The sequence below is a fragment of the Chamaea fasciata genome, unplaced genomic scaffold (genome assembly GCF_029207755.1).
Source record: "Chamaea fasciata isolate MVZ Bird 193981 ecotype frontalis unplaced genomic scaffold, bChaFas1.0.hap1 SCAF_23, whole genome shotgun sequence".
Lineage (NCBI taxonomy): Eukaryota > Metazoa > Chordata > Aves > Passeriformes > Sylviidae > Chamaea > Chamaea fasciata.
This window is the reverse complement of record NW_027094108.1, coordinates 5,579,832-5,601,490: the sequence shown is the minus strand read 5'-3', so window position 1 is coordinate 5,601,490 and position 21,659 is coordinate 5,579,832. Positions and strand designations below refer to the sequence as shown.

The following is a 21,659-nucleotide window of genomic DNA, read 5'->3' as shown; positions in this document are numbered from 1 at the left end:
TTTGGTTGCACAGTACAGCGAAAAGGCACTGCACACCCACTGCCCTCTCTCTAGAGGCACAGGGACATTCAGGCCAAAGGAGACAGCCTTGGAAAAAGGTGTTTTTTTCTGAGAATACAACCTGCCTGCAGTTCCTCTGCCTCCTCCTGATGCAGGAGCTCATCCCACGCCAGCTCTGGCATCACTCTGCTTCATCCCAGCACCTTCTCCCATCAGCCCCTCGGGTGGATCATTTGTCACACAAACAAACAGCTTGTCTCTCGTTAAAAAATCGATTTCTTCAAGAGTGACATGTGGCATGTCAGGTACCTGTCTGGGGGTGGCAGGATCTGCCCTCTCCTGCAGGCTTACATTCCAAATAAGGGAAAGCAGGCTCTCTCTGGGTCCCTGTACTCAGGAGGTACTTTTAGGACCAGTTCCAGTGATTCAAGGATTATTCCTGACTCTGACTCATCTCTGTCTTTTCCCACTGAGGTAGTAATACCTTAATTTTCTCATCCTTACCTCCAGCGGCCAGATCTGCATACAGCCTCAATCTTCACTTTCAGGCATGTAAAAGGGGTTTTTTTGTGATCCAGCATCCTCAGTGGGCTGGGTCCCTCCGTGCTGTTTGTTCTGTTTCAAGGTGCTGATTTGTTTCCTTATTAATAACGCTCCTTTCCTCACCATGGGTCTCCCTGGACTGATGCCACCAGCATATTCCACCTGACACACACTGCAGAGTGACACAAGGGCCTTTTTATACCTGAGCTGCTCCAGCAGTGGCAGCTGAAGGCAGAGCTCCAGTCACACATCCCTGGTGTGGGGAGCACTGGCTGGTCCCTCTCCAGGCTCTGTCACCAGTTTCTGTGGCATTTTTGCACCAATTGCTCTGTTAACAGCAGGGCAGTGATGCCACTGGCAGGAGGGACACGTGCTGCACGTGCCAGAGGTGCTACCACAGGCTGGTGTCACAGGTTGGTGTCACAGGTTGGTGTCACATCTTGGTATAGCAAAGACCAGCAGTTCCAGACTTTGTTCCCAGATTTCTGCTCCTCCACTGCCCAAAGGGCATCAGGGCCAGGAGCAGAAATGCCCAGACTTGGGGATGCAAGGGAAGGCAGAGAAATTGCAGCAGTTTGGGGCTGGTTTTGTTCCCCAGCTCTTCTGGCACCTTTCAGCTCCTCAAGGGCATCAGGAGAGGAGAGAACACAGGGGATGCAGATTTCAGGGGAGGTTTGCTGTCCATTTCCAGCTGCACCAAGCACAGCCCGAGACATTTGGCAGGCTCTGCTCCTGACTGGTCCTGATGACACTGAGAGATTCAGAGACCCTGCCCTTGCCAAGTGCCCCCAGTGCAGCACCCTCCAGTCTGCAACCCACTGGTTTTGGGTGTAAAACTGAGATGAGCATGGGTACACCTTATCCTCAGGTGGAGGCAAACCTGGGAGGCAACCAGCTGGTGCAAAAAAACCCCAACCAAACTCCAAAATAAATCAGAAAAAGAAAATTTCTCAGTTTTTCTGTGTGGGAAAGGATGAAGACACTGCATGAGCAGGGCTGGGAGCTGAGCAATGGGACAGTCCCAGTCGGTGCTGGGCAGGTGCAGGTCAGGAACTGCTGCCTTTAACTTGTGTCAATGTCCCTTGGACCTGCAAACCACCATCTCCACCCATGCAGCAACCAGAGACTTGTGATTCCAGAGGCACTGAAGTGGTTCCCTCCACCAGTATTTAATTAAGGGCAGAGAAATCAGTGCTACCTCAGGTAGGCAGAGACAGGCAGCAGGAAGGATGGGAACACGAAGCACAGCAGATTTGCACAGAGCAATTGTAATCACTTAGCATTTAATGCTGTAAAAAACCCATTAATTACCCGTAGCAATGAGTCACAATTATTTTAGATGCACTCAAGGGGAAAATTATACTAAATGACAAATTACAGGTGAATTTGTGCACCAGGGCAGAGCCATCGGGAGCCAGCTCCCGGCACGTGGACAGCATGAGCACACAGGGAGGGCTGGGGAGCACCTGGGGCTGGGACAGGCACTGCTCGGGGAGTCATGGACCTCTGAGTGTCTCAGAGCCCACTTTAGAGGGCACTTTAGAGACCTCTGAGTATCTTTAGAGGGAAGCAGGACACACGTGCAAAGCCTTTCACAGGCACAGGAGAGGGCACCAGCACAAGCCTGCATTTGGTATGAGATACCTTCAGAACATGTCCTGCTCTGGATTGAGCTCCCTCATGCCATGCCAGTGACATGTGGGAGACCAGGACCTCCCAGTCTAGCTCTGGGAAGAGCAAACAGCAGAGAAGTGACCAGCAGGAAAAATTCAATCAAATGCACCAAGTCTAAAACACACTGGGCTCCACAGCCACGGCTGTGGCACACACAGAAGCCTCCCAAATCTGCAGCCACCCAGCAGAGAGCTGCAGAGGGGTTGTTCTGCTGCCTTTATGGCAGTCAATTACAGCCACCTGCCACAAATGCCCTCCCTGGAGCCCTGGGGAAGGTCAGGGTTTCTTTTATTCCCATATTTTTTTAATTGACACCCTTGCTCTGAGGATCTCAGGTCCTGCCTCTTTGTGAGCCACCAGGAGTGCTGCAGTGTCCCCAGTGCCACCCCTGGTACCAGCCAGCCCCAGCTGCCTGTCCCTGCAGTTGGATCTTTGATCCCACATGCCCAGGGTGGTTTTGCAGTGCACGTGGGACAGGGGCAGCCCTTCACCTGCAACTCAGCTCAAGACTTGCACACCTACACTTTCCCTGCAACCCAGACACCTGGGTGATCCCAGTGTCACCAGCAGAGCCTACAAAACCCAGCACTGAATTTGTGCTTAACAGAGCACATCTCCAGCCCTGTATCACACCTCCCTGCACTGCATACCTGGCCTGTTTTCCCAGCCCACAGCCCCTCTCTCATGCATCACATGCCCAAAGGACCCCGGAGCAGCAGGTTTGTCTCAGGAACAGTGAACCTGGAGGGATGTGCCAGACATCTGGAGGTCGGTCCATTTGTTCCACTCGCTCTTCATCCTCTGGGGACAGGACAACATCTGCTAATAAGCTGGCAAAGCTCAGGAGATGATGGATGGACCTGTCAAGGGTACGCTGGCAGGGAACGAGCTGCTCCTCTCCCTCTCAAGTGGCTGCCTGGCAGCAAGGCTCTGCAGGTGGCCCTGGTTGGAACACCAAGGGCTGCTCCAGTGGGCCTGCAAATGTGAGCACTGCTCCCATGTCACTCTCTCTTGGCTCTGCCCTCAGCCCAGGAGGTCTGGGCAGGGTGAGGGCATGGCTGAGGGTGACATGGGGCAGCTCTGTGACACTGGTGACACCAATTGCCCCCCCTTCCTGACCCTTTGACAGATCTTGGCATCTGCAAGCAGCAGAAGAGCAGTCATGTGTCTCCCTTTGGCCATGCTGGGATGAGACAGAGATGGAAATAAAGGTGTCACAGCCACTGTGACAACCAGAGACAGGCACCAGTCCCAGAGTCCCCCAGGCTGCACAAGCCAGCACAGAAAATCCCAGCCTCCTCACAATCCAGTTTCAGCATGATGCCTCAAATCTCAGCTCCCATATGACACAGACATTGAAACAGAAGCAGGTTATTCTCAGTCATGTCTTAAAATGAGACGTTTGCCTCATTGCCCAAAATCTTCTGTTTCAGCAGGGCTGTGCTCCCCTTGCCCTGCAATCCCAGGTCAGCCCAGGCTCTGGGCTGTTCAGTGGCCTGGAGGGAGTTTGGGGGCCTGGCTGGGCTGGTGCTCTCAGAAATCTCCTGGTCCTGAGGTCATGCCACACCCCACAGTTCTGCTGGTGCTGACACACCCTCCTTGTGCTGCTTGTCCCCCCACTGCCTCAGCCCTGGTCACCTCTGTCCCCTGAGCACCACATCAGCCTGTCCACAGCCCCACTGCCACCTTGCAGCCCCTTTGGACAGTTCACAGCCCTTCCCACCCCCAATACAACCCATCACAGCACTGCACAGCCCTGAACTTGCCTCCTGTCACCCCAGACTCCACCTCATAGCACTTCCCCACTTCTGGGCCCTTTTTCCCACAATTAACCCACTTCACAGCCCATTGCACCCCTGAGTCTTTTAGAGGGGGGAACAGGAGGAGTTTTTTACCCATGAAGGCTTTGCAAAGCCAGCAGGACCCTGTGCTTGGGGCTCCCAGCAAACGGCACACACAGCAAAGAACACCCTGCATCCTCCTTGGTAACACCCAGATTTCACTGCCACCAGGACAAGCTGTATTTAGGAGGGCCCTGCCTTTCCAAGTGGAGTAATTCCACTTGGAGTGCTGGGAAAACTGGAACCACAGTTGTACAGCCTGGCTGCATCCCAAACTGGAGATCTGCATGATGCTGCCACAGAAAAATCAGCAGGTCTCGGAGTCACAGAATCCCTTAGAATCCCACCTCCAGCCTTAGAATTCCAGAGTCCCAGAATGGTTTGGTTTGGAAGGGATCTCAAAGATCATCCAACTCCCTCCTATGCCCTGGGCAGGGACACCTTCCACTAGAGCAGGTTGCTCACATCCCCATCCAGCCTGATTTCAGTACTGCTGGACACACACCCGACTTCTGCTCTTACCCACTTCGTGAAAAAAAAGAAAAAATAAAAGCAGGAAACACCCAAATCCCAGTTGGCTCCGAGTGCTGCTCTGCTGCCTGGTGCAGACTTCCTTCTGTGGGAGTGGAGGTGATGCTGTGCAGACTTGTGTAGGTGACACAGCCTGGCACGCTCAGAGCAAAGGCTTTTTTATAGAGCTTATCCAGGGAAACGCCACAGCTTGCTGGAGCAGGATGGAAACAGGCAGCCTAGTGCCAAAATTAGAAAAAAAGCTGTTTCCTAAACTCAGTCTTTTCAAAGAGTTTTAGACAGAAGTATCCAAAGCTTCTGAAAAAAACCAAAAAACCCAAAAAAACAAAACCCACAGATTTTACCAAACCCAAAAGACAGAGTCTGGAGGAAAGGGTGGGACCCCTGAAGGTGACAGTGCTGGAGGTAACTCTGTGTCCCTGTTGTGTGCGTCCCATGAAAGAGGAAAGGACGCTCAGAACACCAAGAACTTCATCCATCCCTGGCAGGAGCTGGAATGCAGTTTTGGGGGGAAGTGTGAGCCCTCTCAGCACATCCATATGGCTGTGGATGTGCACAGGGGGCTGGGCTGTAAAATGAGGGTGCCCAGACACCCCAGGGCCAGCACAGCTGAGCTCCACCAGCCTTTGGATCCCTTTCTCCTCCTTGGAGAAGTGTCAGCAGCAGCAGCTAGTTTTCAGCAGGGGAAGGAGCCCTCACACAAACAGTGACATGAGTGGCATCTGGAGCTCCTGCCAAGGGCAGAACAAGTTTCTGGCAGGACCCTGCTGCTCTGTGGGATGAGGAAAATCTTCTCCATGCGAGGCAACCTCACCAAGCTTCAGAGTGTGCTGGTGGGGAAGTTGAGATCCCTGCCCCTCAGTGTGTTACACCACCCCCAGTGTAAGGACTGGTGCAAAATTCCAGCTCTTTCTTGTGGTCTGTGTCTAAACTCTCCAACAACAGCTTCCCAGGCACCTGCACACTGGAAATCCAGAGCAACAACCTGTGATCACCATGCAAAGGAAGCCAAGTTTTGTTGGAACAGTTCAAAACAAAAATCCCCTAACAAAAACAAACAAACAAACGAACAAAATCCCACACAAGAAAACCCTAAAAAAAAAACCCCACAAAAAAACCAAACCAAAACAACCCCCCCCCAAAAAAACCCACCGAAAACAACCCAAAAAACGAAACAACCCCCCCCCCCAAAACAAAAACCCAACAAATGAACAAAAAAGAAACCCCAAAAACAAATAAACAAACAAACAAACAAACAAAACCCATCAAAAAAACTCACAAAACCCCCCACATTCCCAAACTGGAGCATGTCTTTATCCATCACAGCTCAGCTGCTCTTCACCACTTCTCAGAGGGCCACAGAGACCTGCTAAGCACAAATAAATTTTGGATTAATCCCCATCACTACCCTGAACTCCAGCTTGCTGTCATTCTCACCCTTCCTTTCTGTCAGCGCCAAAACACAGGAAGCTCAGAGGAAAAGTGGCACACAAAATATTCAGCCAAGGACAAACCCCACATTGTTGTGTTGGTGAGACACGGTGGTGCTCTGCAGGCATCTCCATCCTTTTTCTTTGTTCCTTAGCAGAGAAATAAATAAATGGGTTTAGGTGCTGGGGTTCTGCTTTGTTTTGTTCTCCAAGCAAATGCAATTAACCATTGGATTTTAGAGGAGGGAGTGATGCTGGAGGTGCTGGGATCACCCTGTGCTGCCTCCTGCCTTCTCCAGAGATCTCACTGGGCTGAAATAGCCACACACACCCCTCAGCACCCTGAGGTCCAAGCCTGGCAGCCAGGCCTGTGACAGTGAGCTGGAGGTCCTGGTATGAGACAAGTGTGAACCCCAGGATCCCACCCCAAGGCTTGACAAGCCTCTAGGGGAAGAAGTCTCTCCTAATGAAAAAGGAAGGAGAGCAGATTTAGACTGAAAATTGGGAAAAATCCTTCCCTGTGAGGGTGGGGAGGCCCTGGCACAGGGTGCCCAGAGAAGCTGTGGCTGCCCCTGGATCCCTGGAAGTGTCCAAGGCCAGGCTGGACAGGGCTTGGAGCAACCTGGGATAGTGGAAGGTGTCCCTGCCCATGGCAGGGGGTGGGACTAGATGGGCTTTAAGGTCCCTTCCAGCCCAAACCATTCTGTGATTCTGTGTTCCTAAATAGTTACAGCTCATGTATCTTGGAAGACAAACTGGTTTTTTCTTTCTTTTTTTGCATGGGAGGATGCAGAGCTTTGGGATAACCTGGAGGTGACACGATCTCACCATCCAGTATTTCCTGTATTTTACAGAGCAGCTGATGGGCCTTGCAAACCGCAGTGAAAATCTTGTAAATCACCAACCTTTTTTTTTTTTTCTTATTCCCTTGTCTGTTATCACAGAAAGGACTTTTGCACAACTCCCACAGCACCACTTTGGAACTGTTTGTGCTCCTGCCCTTGGAAGCTTTGGCTTGGAACACCCAAGGGACACACAGGGCATTGGTGCCACCAACTCTGAGTGGCACAGCCTGGACAGCAGGCAGGGGATGCTGCAAGCAGGTAAGGCTGTGGCTTGGGCCTGCCATGTCCCTGCTGGGACTTGCACAAAAATTCCTCTTGAAACCCACACCAAGAAAACTGAAACGTCTCGCAGGATGTTTGCTGGGAGCTGCAGTAACAGGGTATTCTCACCGGATCATGGAATCAACAAATGGTTTGGGATTGGAAGGGATCTTAAAGCCCATCTCATTCCACCTATGGCGGGGACACCTTCCACTAGACCAGGCTGCTCCAAGCCCCATCCAGTGCCTTCACCTGGGATGTTTCTCCCCAGGTGTTTCCAGGTTTTCCCTGCCCCTGTGCCAGGCTTTGCCCCCAGCCCAGGATGTGGGGTGCAGCTGATGGGGTTTCCCCTCCCCTCACACAGCTCTGCTCCCCCCTTGCCCCACCAGCTGTGGGACTTTCTTCATAAATGCCCATGGATACAAAACTGTATTCACAAGCACATAATTACCAGGCTGGGTATTTTCTCCTCTTAATTAGCAATGCCGTGGTGCTTTAATTGCTCAATTAAAGTTGCCCACGAGGAAGGTTTAAGGTACATTAAATCTGCTGATTGGTTCATCAGCATGAATCCCACCAACTGGAAAAAATTAACTGGCTTCCAGATTGCTAACCAGACTCTCCAGATCCATTTCCACCAGCTGTGTCCCACAGGAGGCACGAGAGAGCGCAGCAGTCCTTGGCCAATTCCCACCTCTCCTTCATTTTGGAGGCTGGAGGGGAAAGGGTCCCAGCAGTGGCAGTGTCCCACTCTTCTCTTGTCCAGAGGAAAAAAGCCATTTTCTTGTTGAAGCAGAGCTGGGCGAAGTCTAACCCAGGGTCAGATCCTCGTTCAGCCACACACAGCAGATCTGTGTTTGGTGGCTGTTCTCACTCAGGCTACAAACACCCATCCTCCTGTGCAAATGGGCTGCTGGAGCAGGAATCAGGAACTGCTCAGTTCCTGCTGCCTCATCACAGTTTTCCATCTAAAGGGAACATCCAGACTGAAGGTCCCCAGAACAGCAGAGGGAAACCAGAGCAACCAGAACACCCAGAGGATAAGTTCCCAAACTTCAGAAATGTCTGAATGGCTCCTGAAAGCCAGACATTCAACAAAGGATATCTTTGATATCCTTTGGGACACTCTTTGGGAGTGGCATTTCTGCCAAAGGCTCATCCACCCTCTCTGACAACAGGGAAGAGGTTCTGCCCTATTTTCCACTTGTTTATTAACAAAAACCCTCCCTGGGAGATTCTGTGCTCCTGAGGGTCCCCCATGGCTGGGTGCTGGATGGGTTTGTGTCAACTCCCAGTGAGCAGCACCATGACCCACAGCCATGGCACTGCTGCTGATGCTCCAAACCCTCTGCGTGTACAACCTGTGAGCAGCTGCACAGATTTTGAACTTTTGCTCATTGATAGCTGGTGAGAGATGCAGCCCAAAAAATAATTCAGACTTGACTCAAATGGGAGGACCCTGATGAAAGGACCATGGATTTACATGGTCCAAGGACCAAGGTCTATCCACCAAGGACCACCACCAAAAGCCAAGGTCCTGGTGGCTCAGGAGCCTGGCAGCCCTCCCCAAAGAGGGGCTGAGCAGGGCTGGTAGGAGGGATGTGGATGAAGAGCCACTGTCCCCACCTGCCTGAGCCTCCATGTCCAGCTCTCCATCCTTCCACACACAGGACGGGGTACTCGTGTCCTTTGGGACCCACTCAGCCTTTGGGGAGGTGGATTTTGTGCCCTTCCCTGCCCACAGAAGCACAACCAGGCTCCCCTTTCCCATCCCTCTAATTGCACTGACCTTACTGAAATGGGTCTCTATTTGTCCTGCACGGCAGCTGCATATCAATAAGGTGAATTATGCTGATTGTCTCCTTATCTGATAAATTGCCGGGACAGATCCTTTTCCCTCCTGCTCTTGCTTGTTCTGCTGTTTAGGCAGAGCAGTTGCTATTTGCTGTGTGTAAGAGATGTTAATGTGTCATGTGTGGACTGTTGCATTTCAAGGAGGAAAGAAGCAGTCCGAGGCTGTGGGTGAGGGGGGGAAGGAAGAAAAGTCCTTCAGAACCTTGAAAACAGAGGGAAAAACAAGTGGGCTGTGCTGTGCCAGGAGGGGGTTTATCCTTGGGGTGGCTGTGGCACAAGATGCTGTGGGGCTAAATGCTGGGAATGTCAGGAGCTGGCAGACCCCAGGATGCCATCAACAGATGTAGGAATTCGGGCTCAAATCCCACTCTGCCCAGTAACTGTAGCACATGTGCCCAGTCCCAGCTGGAGAAGGGGGTTCTCGGGAGAGGAATCCAGCAGAGGCATTAGGCACGGATAAAAATGGGGACAAATGTCTGGTGTGTGGGGGCTGTGACACATTTGATGCCAGCTGGCATCCTCAGATGGTCCTGATCCCAGTGCCCCTCGGCTCAGACCCCTCAACCCCATGGAAACTGCCCCTCACTTCCTTATGGCAAACAGCAGGATATCAAAGCAAAGCAAAATGTGTGGGTCCTGCTGGGAGGAGTGCAGGAGTCAGAGACCTCAGCCACCACCCTCCTGCCCCAGAAAAGGGCAGGGAAGGATCCAACATGATGGATGACAGCAAAGCCCCATCCCTGCAAGTGTCCAAGGCCAGGTTAGACAGGGCTGGGAGCAACTTATCAAGTGGAAGGTGTCCCTGCCCATGGCAGAGGGTGGAGTAGGATAGATGTTAAGATCTCTTTCAACCCAAACCAGACTGGGACTCTACAGCTCTGTAATGGGGATGAGAGGCAAAGAAGTTCCTGAAGTTCCTACAGGTCTTTCACCAGGTCCCACCTCACCCTTTCCTTCCCAGGTCTGTGGCACTGCCTCACTTCTTCTCTGAAGGGCCAGGAAGAGCTCAGGCTATGGTCTGGTTTTCTGAGCTGTCTTCCAACACTCTGGCAGGCCTTTAGAAAAATGAATGTTAGAAAGGAGGGGGAGAAACCTCCACTGTTCAAATATCTTTAGCTTTGACAAATAAGGCGTCCGGCTGTGAAAGGCAGAAGGAAATTAATTTGGAATCATATTTTAAACACTGCCATAGAGGCAAAGTATCTTCTCTAATTTCCCCCCCTCCACACCTCCTCTCCCCAAGCAAAAAAATGAATTTCCCTGATATTTATAGAAAGATTATTAGGGCCACAAGGAGTGATTTATATCATCTCATCCCTGTGACCGAGAATGAAAAATTGCTGGGGCGACAGCCACTGGAATCCTGCTTTTGTCCGCCTGACAATTAAAACGGCTAATTTCCAACTCCAACAGATCCCCTGGGCTTATAAATCATCCCTGAAAGGCACTTTTCAGCCTGAAAAATGAACTCTGCCCCAATCAGGCACAAGATTAGAGATTTGCATCTGTTTGCCTTCATGTGCAAATATATGTCCTGCTGCCCCACCAAAGGAGATGCAGGAAAGGTGGTGCTGCCCCTGTGCACTCGATGTCAGGTCACCAAACTGTGCTGGAGCCAGAAAAACGGAACAGGGGAGGGATGAGGGTGAGACAGCACTGAGGTCAGAGAAAAACCAGTGACATTTCTGTCCTGTTTCTGATGTCACAAGGTTTGGAGAGTTTTTACCAGTGACTTTGCTGGGTCTGGGTCCATCTGTGGGGCCACGTGCTGGGAAAACTGGAACCACAATTGTACAGCCTGGCTGCATCCCAAACTGGAGATCTGCATGATGCTGCCACAGAAAAATCAGCAGGTCTCAGAGTCACAGGATCACTTAGAATCCCACCTCCAGCCTTAGAATTCCAGAGTCCCGGAATGGTTTGATTTGGAAGGGACCTCAAAGATCATCCAGCTCCCTCCTGTGCCATGCCTGTGGTAGGAGCAATCCCACCAGAAATGGGCAGGAGGGCAGAGAAGGGGCTCTGTCACAGCTGCACTGCCAGGAGAGAGCAAACCTATCCAAGGAATCACATGAAAATGAGGCAGGCAGAGCCCAGCACCACTGCCACAGCCTCGCCCATCCTCCTGCCTTGGGGTGGAGATGTCCTGGGCAGAGTGTGCAGTACAGGACTGATGGAGGGGAATACAGACAAGGGCTCTTTGGCCTGTCTGAGCCAACTTGCAGCTCCTTGCAGTGGTGGTGCTGGCACAGCCAGCCAGGAGGCCCATGCCAGTGCCCTCTCCTGCAGTAGCACATGCCTGACTCCACAAACATTTTGCACCCACTCTAACATGATGGAAGACCTTTCCTGAGTTATGATATCTATCCCAGGACAACTTTCAAATCGACTGTGACGAACAGGAGGAGTTTCAGATAAAAGCATTTATTCTGCCCATCGTTCCCACTCTGTAGCTGGAGACCTGCAGGAGCCAGTGTGGGTCCCAGCAGCCCCTGGATCCATCCCAGCCTGCTGTCGGACGTCCTAACCTTGAGTCAAGTCTCCCTAAGACAAACCCTCCACTCAACATTGCCACGAAACTCAAACAAAGGCCCTGCCACTCGTATTTGTGCTGCTCCCCCCCAACACATCCCGTGAAGAAACAGAGAGCAAACAAATCCGTGTGGAGGGCTCTCCTGGGGAGCCCGTGCTCTGTATACACACTGTACACACATCCCCGTGCCGGCTGCTGGTCACCCCACTTCCTTATCACAGTTTGTTCAGTTGGCAGCTCGAGGCTGCCCAGTGGCACTGGGGGCCCCTGGGAAGGCTCCCCACACCCCTGGAGGTGAGGGATGGATGCAGTGACCTTGTTCCATGAAAGCTCAGTGTCTCCCTTTTTGCTTTCCTCCCTTTTAAACCCCCCTTTTCAGCGGTGGGTGTTTTGGAGAGGCCGAGCAATGCCTTTGCTGGAGCACATCAGAGATCTCAGCAGCAGTCAGAGCTGCTGGGGGCACTGAGCTGGGACCTCTGGGCCACTGATCCACAGTACAGACAGATGGAGACAGAGCAGCCCCTGTCCTGATGGCAGCCAGTCCCCATCCCAAAGCCATGCCCTGTGCACCAGGACCTGCCAGAGCCATAGGGACACTGTCAGTGGTACCAGCCACACATTTTGGAAGCATGAAGCCAGCCAGGAAAGGCATGGACGGCCCTGGGCCTCCACAGAGACTGGCTGTCCCAGTTTCTGTGAGCAAGCTTCTGCCTTCAGCCCTTCCCCAAAGAGGCAAGAGCCCCTCGCAGCCACCCCTCCCCTGGCAGGCACCGCAGGCAAGAATTAGGGACTCACCCATGCAGGAATCTCTCTGCTCCTCATAGCCAGCACTGCACACGCACTTCCCGATGGGCACCAACCACTCTCCCTCGGCACTGCAGTACATTTTGGGGGTGTCCCTCTCCTCTGAGTGCCCCACGCACTCTCCCCGCACTTCCACCAAGGAGGACGAGTCCGCCCCGGTCACGGCCTCGGAGAAGGATGCCAAGTTCCTCACTGTAGCCGGACACTTCTTGTAGTAGACCCTCACGGAGACGATGGCAATGCAGGCACCAATGTCCTGGAAGGCCAGGTAGAAGCCCCTCTTGCTCAGGGGCCCCACACCCCTCACCTCCGTGTTCAGTTTCAGGCGCCGCACGCCCAGGTCCACGTTGGTGAAGCTCTCGTCCGCCGCGATGGTGTCGATCTTCAGGAACTGGCTCTCGCGGGTGCTGGTGCCCAAATCCCGGTCAGACTCCATGTAGTAGAGGTTGAAGGTCTCCTTGCAGGTGCCCAGCACGCCTGGCATGCTGTTGCAGTCCCTCAGGGTGAATTTGATCTCTGCATAGACCCGCCGCGCCCCGTCCCGCTGCACCCAGTTGGTCCGGAGCCAGTTGTTCTGGTTGGGGGTCATGACGTTGCAGACCTGGTAGGTGTGGATGGGGCTGAAGAACTCATCCATTTCATTGATGGAATCCCACTGTGGGACAGAGAAAAGGGGTCACTCCAGGTGTTCCCAACCCCTGGGGGAGCATGCAGGGGCGTGTGCCATCTCCCACGCCTCTGCTCCGGCATCCGCATGGGAGGTCACTGCTGCCACAGGGCAAAGGGAAATGAGGAGCACTCATTAGGTGCACTAATTGGGCAGTGTCCTGGGGTGACTGTATGATTCTTGTATCCCCAATCCTCTGTTCTGTTTGTGTTGGATATTGTGTTCTGCGCCTTTCAGACTGGTGCTGAGAGCAAAGGCGGGGGAAAAAAAAATCAGTTTGTTTTCAGACACTGCACTCACTGCTCTGCATTCTGCTCCTGGACTGTGCTGTCTGCAGCACAGACAGACAGCGGGACAGAGATCTCCTGTGCTTTTAGTCAGTTTTTAGCTAGCTGAGGGAGAGAAGTTTCCTGGATTGGTTTTTTTCTCTCTTTCTTGTGACTGTTTAAACCTGCTCTGGACTGACAAACCCAGAGAGACACCAGGAGCTCACACCTGCAGCCCACCAGGGCCCAGGACAGGATTTTCCAGTGCTGGAGGGACTGATGGAGACTGGGAGAGCTGACCTACACCCATGGCAGGACTTTCTCAATTTCTCATCTCTCTTCAGAGCGGAGAGAGGTTTTATTGTTTCGTATTATCCATTTTTTACGCTTGTGGGTACTTTGTTTGTTAAATAAATAGTTTTTTCCACTTTTCTCTGAGGAGATTTTTTCCCCAGACCGATTGGGGGAATCAGCTGTTTGGGTTTGCTTCCCAGAGGGACCCCTTTGAGAGGTTTCCTCCCAAATTTCCCCTAAACCATGATAGGTAGTGACACCAGGCTGTAGCACTGTGGGAGGTGCAGCCCTGCCTGCAGACAGCAACACCTGCCCAGGTGCTGGCAGAAGCTGATGGCAGTGTGTGTTTGGGAGGGCTCCAAACCCTCCAGGTCATGTCTGTGAGTCCCTTTTCTCGGTGCTCAGCCTGTCCTTTCCAGCAGCAGCAGGAACCACCTGCCTTGTGCTCACCTGGGTCTCCACTGTCCATGCACAAACTAAACTGGGAGTTTTCCACCTGGAGAAGGAGTTCCAGGGTGGATCCAGAGGGTGAAGGGGAAGCATGTACTGAGCACAGGACTGCCAGCAAGAAATTGCACCCATGGGGGCTCAGAGGTCCCCTCTCCCCTGCAAGGTGATGCCAGTGTGGCTCCTCAGTGCCCAACCCAGCTGAGAGGCTGGGTCAGGGCTGGCTCTGGAAACTGGGATGTTCATGGCTTGACAGCTCAGGGGTGAAAATTCCATGTATCTGTGGCTGCAGGGTGCACCTGGGGAGGAGATACTGGCAAAAGCAGGCTGCAGCCAGCAGGATTACAATGGAGGGTGGTCTGGGTGAGTTTGGAGGGACAGGGACATGGGTGTCACACAAGGGAGAGATACTACATGGGTTGAAGTGATAAGAAGTGAGAAGAAGTAGGGATATTTTGGATATGAGTTCCATAGGTACTCATAGGTTCTACTTGAGGGGCAAGTAGAACTTAGCTGCTGGGGGCTACACGACCCCTCTGGGGGCTCAGTCTTGCCTCGTGTCTTCCTCTCCACTCTCACCAAAGGCCTCACCAGGATTCACAGACTTTCGCTGCACTGGGAGCTTCCCAACACCTCTTCAACTCACATTTCTGCTCAAGCCCAGCACTCCAATGACATCCCCATGGATGGGCCTGGGACCCCTGAATTCTTAGCAGAGAAGGGAAGGAGGAAGAGGAGCAGAGGAGAACTTCAAACCATCTGGCTTTTCCCCAAACTTAGGCTTTGAAATCCCACCCCCATGCCCAAGCCCAGCTGTAAGGGACAGCCTCAGATGCAGTGCTGCAGAAACTGGGGAAGGCACTGGCACTCCTGCTCCTCTGCCTTCCAAATCATCCAAATCATCCCCACCTTCCTCACCCCAGCCTCAGCATCCCCCCGCTGCACCTTCCCAGGGTCGTGGCTCTGCCTGGAGGCTGGCAGGGAGCAGTCCCCACCCTGGCACCTGTGTGTACCCAGCTGTCTGTGGGAGCCAAGTAAATCCCCAGCCGTGCTGCACAGAACAGGAAAACAAATATTTTAGGCAGCATTATAAGTACATTAAAATAAACCTCCAGGCTTGCTCTGACAGGGCAGAAATGGTGTTTTCTTATGCGAGTGGTGACTTGTGTTTCATTAGACACAAAACCAACAGCAGTCCCGAGAGAAGGATGCTCAGCTCAGAGGAAGGTGAGCCTGCAGCCCTCACCCCAGTGCTGTGGGGGCTGGCAAGGATGCAGATCCCTGGGACAGGCACCCTGTGCCAGCCTGGCTGTGTGACTGCCAGCAGGGCAGGGACAGGGCACAGCTAGGAGAGGGCAGCACACCCCCAGAGCACAAGATGCGGGAAAGAGGTCTCGGTGATACCTGTAGGACAGCCCCACTCCCTTCTCCCCTCTCAGATGGGAATGTCCTTCCTGGTCTGACCTCCCCTGCTGCTCCTGGGGAGGTGTTGTGGTGCCTCCTGCTCGTGTGAGGGTGATCACAGCAGTCACTGCAGTCATCTACATCTCCAGTTTTCTCCAGCATCTCCACTTTTCTCCTGCACTTAGGAGAAAACTCTGCTGCTCTGTCCTAAAGAGCTTAAAGCAACCTGGAAAAGGCAGCAGCTCCAGGTGCAAACTACAATAGAAGCTCGTTTTAAAGGGAATATGCTGGCAAAGGGGGGGTCAAAGTCAAACCATTGCCAGGGAAGAAAAATGTCTTATGATGCATTAAAAAAAAAAAAAAGTCTTCTGAATTCCAGAAATGCCCAGGTTTGTCCTGGGATCACCGAGAACACGCCCTGCACTGCAGTGCCCTGGTGGACAACGTGGAAAGGTGTGAGGAGATAGTTGTGGGAAGACAGAGACAGTGCTAAAGGCAATCCTGCCCCCAATATACTGCGGCTGGGTTAATTATCAAAGAGTAGGAACAGCACAGCCATGGGTGTGATAAAAGAGTGAGTTGGTTGGTAAGGAGGGGTAGTTGGAGTTATTTGCAGTTTGCTGGCTATGCTGTGAGGAGGAAGGGATAGGAGGGCAGGGAACAGAAAGTATAAGACTTTGCACAAGGGACAGACAGGGTTAGGTGGCTGTGATAGGGACAGGTAAGAGTGAGCCAGAACTGCAGAAAGAAGAGAGAAGAAGGAGAGTTGAGGCACTGAGTGTACAGACCAGCTGCTGGCATAAAGGGACAGAGCCTGAGAGCTGTGTGGAGCTCAATGTGGGATTGCCGTAGAGAAAAGGTATGAAGGAACTCATACCTTTTAGACATTTCAGATAACAAAGAGCTGATGCTCGAAGCCTTCTATATTTTACCAAAGCACCCTGAGGTGCCTGGCTGCCTCTACAATGACAGGAAGGGGCCAAGGCTATGGGTGAGCTTGGCTGGGGGGATGAGGGCAGCACCCCTCGGCTTCCCCAGCGCAGGGACGAGCCCGTGGGAGGTGCTGTGACAGCCAGGACACTGTCGTGCTGCCTGGCCGGGGGACACAGGGGTGGTGGCAGCCCAGCCCCTGCTGGCCGAGCAGAGCAGCTCCTCGCTCCCACACCCGCCCGTGCTCCGGCTGCCGCGCTGCCTCCGAGGGGCTGGAAGCCGCTGTCGAAATTAATCGAGCACAAATTAACACAACATCTGTCTCCTGTCTTTCCCCCGCTGAGTTTCCCCGGGAGGAGGGGGAAGTGAGGCAGAGCTGTGAGAGGAGGAGATGCTCGAGGTGGGGGTGAGCAGGGGTGTCCCCCGCCATGCACAGCCAGCTCCCCTCGGCATTGCCTGGGAGCTCGGGGCTCTCCACGAGGGTCTGGCAAGGCAAAGATGAGGTTTTTGTGCACTCTGAAATGCTTTGGCTCCAGCTCATCGGGTAGGTTTTGGTCTCCAGACATTCACTTCTCTCCCAAATCTGGCAGAGGAGATGGAGCTCGCTGCTGCCGTGTCCTCGCACGCCTGTGGCAGTGCCAGAGCTGGCAGCATCCTCCCAGGATACTGGGAGATAAGCGAGATAAACAGGAGATAAATGCCCACCTCCAAGCACCAGCAACAGTCGCTATCAGCCACGCCTCCACCCCGGGGGTGAATTTGGAGAGTTTGCATTTGCACCATCACTCTTTCAAACGCGGTGATTTCTTGCACAGCAGCTGCACTGTCAGTTCAGTCCAGGGTCCCTTGGGATCCCAGTCTGAGACCAGCCCGAAACACCACACTTGGCCTGCAGGGAAAGTGCTCTAAGAATGGGGCAGGCAGGCCAGCTGAGCTCGTGGTCACAGATTCATCTTCCCGATGTGTCACAGGGCCACCAAGGTCCCACAGGCCCTGCCAGGTCCCAGGAGCGTGTTTGGGATCACAGAATCCCAGAATGGGTTGGGTCAGAAGTGACCATCTTGTTCCAACCCCCTGCCATGGGCAGGGACACCTTCCATCATCCCAGGCTGCTCCAAGCCCTGGCCTTGGGCAATTCCAGGGATGCGGCAGCCACAGCTTCTCTGGGCACCCTGTGCCAGGGCCTCACCACCTTCACAGGGAAGAATTTTTTCCCAATATCCAATCCAAATATACCCTCCTTCAGCTTAAAGCCATTCTCTCCATTCTATCGCTGCTTAACCTTGCAAAAAGTCCCTCTCCAACCTTCCTGTAGGCCCTTTGAGGTACCAGAAGGGGGAGGAAAGGATCTGTTTCAGGAATCCCCGAGAGTGGAAGGGTTTTTGTGCTTCACCTTATCTCCAGGCTCAGGGGGCAGGAGGGGACATCCGTGACACTGGGCACCACTGGTTCAAGAACACAGGCACTGAGCACACCCCAGGCACTGCTGGCTCTCGGTTCACAGGTGGAAGTGGGTTTACGAACCAAAGCTCAGCTCAGCCCCACCAGTGTGATAAGATCCCCCAGCGAGATGGAAATGAGGACATCATAATTAACGTGGTGAGCGCACGTGCTGGGGGATGGCGTGATTGCATCTGCACTCAGGAGTTTGCCTAATGCTTTAAATTAAAGTCAACACCAGTTATAAAAAAAAAAAAAAAATAAAATTGCCAGATTATGAAAGGCAAGAGATGCAAACAGCAGATATCTGGGCAGCTGAATAAGGTCTTGTAAGTCTCCCAAGGACTGTGTGACACAGCAGAGGAGGAGCAGAGGAGGGACTGTGTCCCCCTGGGGCAGCAGCTCAGCCTCCCACCATCCTTACAGAGCCAAGATGAGTGTCCCCAGCCCTGGGACATCTCCCAGGAGGGATGCCAGGTCTGCCTGGCATAGCAAAGCTGCCGTGGCCACTGAGACATCCAGCACTTTCCTTCCCAGCGTGCCATGGCACCTCCTCACACCACTGACACTGGGAGAGGGAAAGAAGAGAAGGCTGTTATTGCAGCTATAAATCATTAGATGGGAGGCCTTAATGGAGATAATCCCCATGAAATCAGTCACTGCTGTGGCTAAGGAGGGATTTGTCAGGCAGTTAACTACTCTGAGCTTCACTGCAGGTGATTAACTCCTGGTAGTGACCAGCATCTGGGGAATTAGCAATAACCCAGCATTTACTGAACAAGCACTGGGAGATGAGCTTTTATCTCAATTACCAGTCTAAATCTTTATCTTCCAATGTTCCATTCCTACACTTTTTATTCCCCCCCCCAAAAAAAAAAAAAAAATTTCATCGCAGCTTGAGTTGTAACTTGCTGGTAATCCTGGATCCAGGTAGAGGCTTCAGCTTGGAAGAGAAACCCAAGAAATGTAACAAGGACATCAAAGTAAGGGTGATCAGAGGCATGGCCTGGGCACGTGGGAGAGCCCCAGTACCTCTTGGTGCTCTGAGAAGAAGAGATGAACCCGAAGGGAGGTGGAATAGCAAGGACACAGCACAGCTCAGACTGGGGATGAGGTTTTACAGAGTGGGCTTGGGGCAAAGGGAGACCCTGCTCCACGACAGATGAGGCTCATCCCAGTCATGAACTGGTTGTTGGGCTGCAGATAGAAAAAGTCCCCTGGTGTGTAGGCCTGGCTCTGCAAACAACTCAGTCCCAGGGCTGAAATCTCCATTCTTGGTGCACAAATACTGCTGGGAGACCATCCTGCGGCCATGTCTGTGCTTTCAGCCAGGGGCTCCAGCAGATCTGATGCCTTTCTCTCCTGGGTACTGTAGGATGAAGGAGGAGCACCGGGGGCCTCAGGACACCTCTCTTTCTGAGGAGCAAAGGGGCAGGAATGGGGAGCTCCAAACCCCTCTGAAGGTCTTCCCTGGTTCCCATCAACAAAGCCCACATGGAGCGTGCCAGGTGGGATTGCTGGGGATTGTACAGGGCCAGGAGCTGGGACTTGCTGACCCTTGTGGGTCCTTCCAGCTCACATTCCATGACTGTGACAGATGTTGGGGCAGCTGCCTGGGTGACAATGCCCAGCAGCTCTCTTGGCTGAGCCCAGCCCCTGCAGCAAGGGGGAAAACTGCGGGACCACCACAGAAGGTGCTGCTGGGGGTGGATGGGGAGGTCATGGGGGGCCTTCCTCCAGCACTCAAGGTGCTCCCATTCTAATTAGCTCTTGCAAGGCATCATTCAGACTCCTTAGATACCCCGTGTCTGAACAAAATCATTTCCTGTTTGACTTTGTAAATCAAAGTAGACGATACAATAATTATTATTAATATGTTGACTTATCTCATCAGTGTTTTAATTAGTCAGTAGAAAGGCAATTTGCAAAGGGGCCTGATCAGGCTCCCCCTGATCCAGCAGGTCACGTGCTGAGCAAGGAGAAGGGAGAGAAGGGCACTGGGGCATTCTGCTGGAGAGAACTGGGATCCAGCAGGCATGGCAAGGGAAGGGGTTGACCACACCGATAAGAGTTTAATTTTCAATGCGAAGGGAATTGTTGTGGGAAAGGAGAGAGCTGCAAAGCTCCTGGGAGCCCTTTGAAGTTATAATTGAGAGGAACTGCAGCCTGCGGGACAGGGATGCTCCCGGTGACCCTTCCGCTTCCTGCACGTGTCTCTGGGGTGGAGGTGAGGGGAGGGGATGTAATTAAACCCCTGAGCGGCAATTACAGCCAATTACCCCTCAGTTAATTGTCTCGCAAGAGAAAATGTCAAAACAGGCCAGGCATGGCTCCCTGATGGCCTGACACTCCCCAGGGCCCAGGGCACTGCTGACCCTCACCGTGCCCACTGCTCCCAGCTCCTGCTCCTCTGCTCCTGCTGCAGACCAGAGCAAACCCAGGGAGGGAAGTGACCTCCCAGTGAGGCAAGCTCACCTTGCCCACAGGTGGGATGAAAACTGTGGGAGCTGACAGTGGTCAGAACATGGATTCTTAGGCTCGGGCAGTGCCTTGAAGGCTGTGGGAAAGCCAAGGACAGAACTCTCTCAGTCTGGCCTGGGAAATCGTAGGGAGGAACCCAAAACAATCCCTGTACATACGGTCCTCCTGACACCTGGTGTTTTCCCAGCTTGTTTACTGGTAGAGATGTTTACAAAAAGGTGGTGCCCTAAATGACCAATCCTATTCATTGTACAGAAACACTGTATAAAAAGAATCTGTCTGTCAATAAACTTTGCTACAAGCCCTCTGAAGAACTGGAGTTCTACCTGTCATTACATGAGCCATCCTGAATTGTACTGATAAAAAACATCAGGACTTTGTAAGTGGTTCCTGCCCAGTTCTGCCCTGGCTGTGCAGGGAGCTCTGGGATCTCCCAGGCAGAGGAAGAAGCCTCTGAGGCTGCTGCTTTTCCTCTGCATCCCCAGGTGTGACAGGACCTGCAGGTGCCACAGGGCACTAGGCAGTGAGTGAGCAGACACAAGTTCCCTTCTGAAGCTCCTCAGGCTCTGGGGACCTTGGTCTCGGGGGACCAAGGCTCTGTGCTGCTTAGTGCCACCTCCGAGTGTCTGTCACCTATGTGGTGGCTCTGGGGGGGAATGGAGATGTGGGGAAAGCAAAACAAACTCAACGTCAGCCAGCAGTGCTGTCCCTTGGCAGGAGGATGCTGTCTGTGTCTGCCCATGGATGGAAATCCTGCATTGTGGCCCAGGCAGGACAGCTGGCAGGGATGGGGGGAACTGCCACCAACCTTTCAGCTAGAGTATCTAAATTAAGGAAATGGCAGCAAAAAATAAATTACCTCAGTGAAAATCTGGCTGCACATCACAGTGCCTCTATGCTACCCCAGCCCAGACCTTCCAAAACCCCAGCACGGGGCAGGGGCAGCCCCAGGGACACCCAAAGCACTGGGCACAGACGGTGACCAGCAAAGGGAGTTCCTTTCTCAGTGCAGGGATCACACCAGATCTCCCCCACCTGAGCCTGAACTGCACTGTAGTGGCTGCTTGGGAGGCACCTGCTCAGGGCCAAACCTGAGAGCAAGTGTTCCACCCCAGCTTCCCTGAGACACCACCACCCTAATCCACCTCCTGGTGACAGCAAACAGGTCCGAAGGCAGATTTACTGCTCAGAAAGGACCTGGAGCTGAGGGACCAGCAGAGAGCTAAAGGAATGAGATGTGCTTTCCAGATTATGTGATACAGTGGCCCGTGGAGGAAGAGCCATGGTCCAGACAAGTGTTTAGAGGAGCCATTAAAACATCCAGCTGGAAAAAGATAAAGTTGAGGGTGTTCAAGACAGTTTCCACCCAGGTTTGTGCTCATCCTGTCGGTTACAGGGCCACAATTTGGGCAAA

At 53.0% G+C, this 21,659-nt stretch overlaps 1 protein-coding gene across 1 annotated transcript in view; it reads right to left on the bottom strand.

The window, feature by feature from the left end:
* Positions 1-21,659, bottom strand: part of EPHA8 (EPH receptor A8) — a 55,501-nt gene that overhangs the window by 18,939 nt on the left and 14,903 nt on the right. Inside the window, exon 3 of the mRNA XM_066203263.1 lies at positions 12,308-12,971. Within this exon, the coding sequence (XP_066059360.1) occupies positions 12,308-12,971 (664 nt within the window). The remainder of the gene's footprint in view (positions 1-12,307; positions 12,972-21,659) is intronic.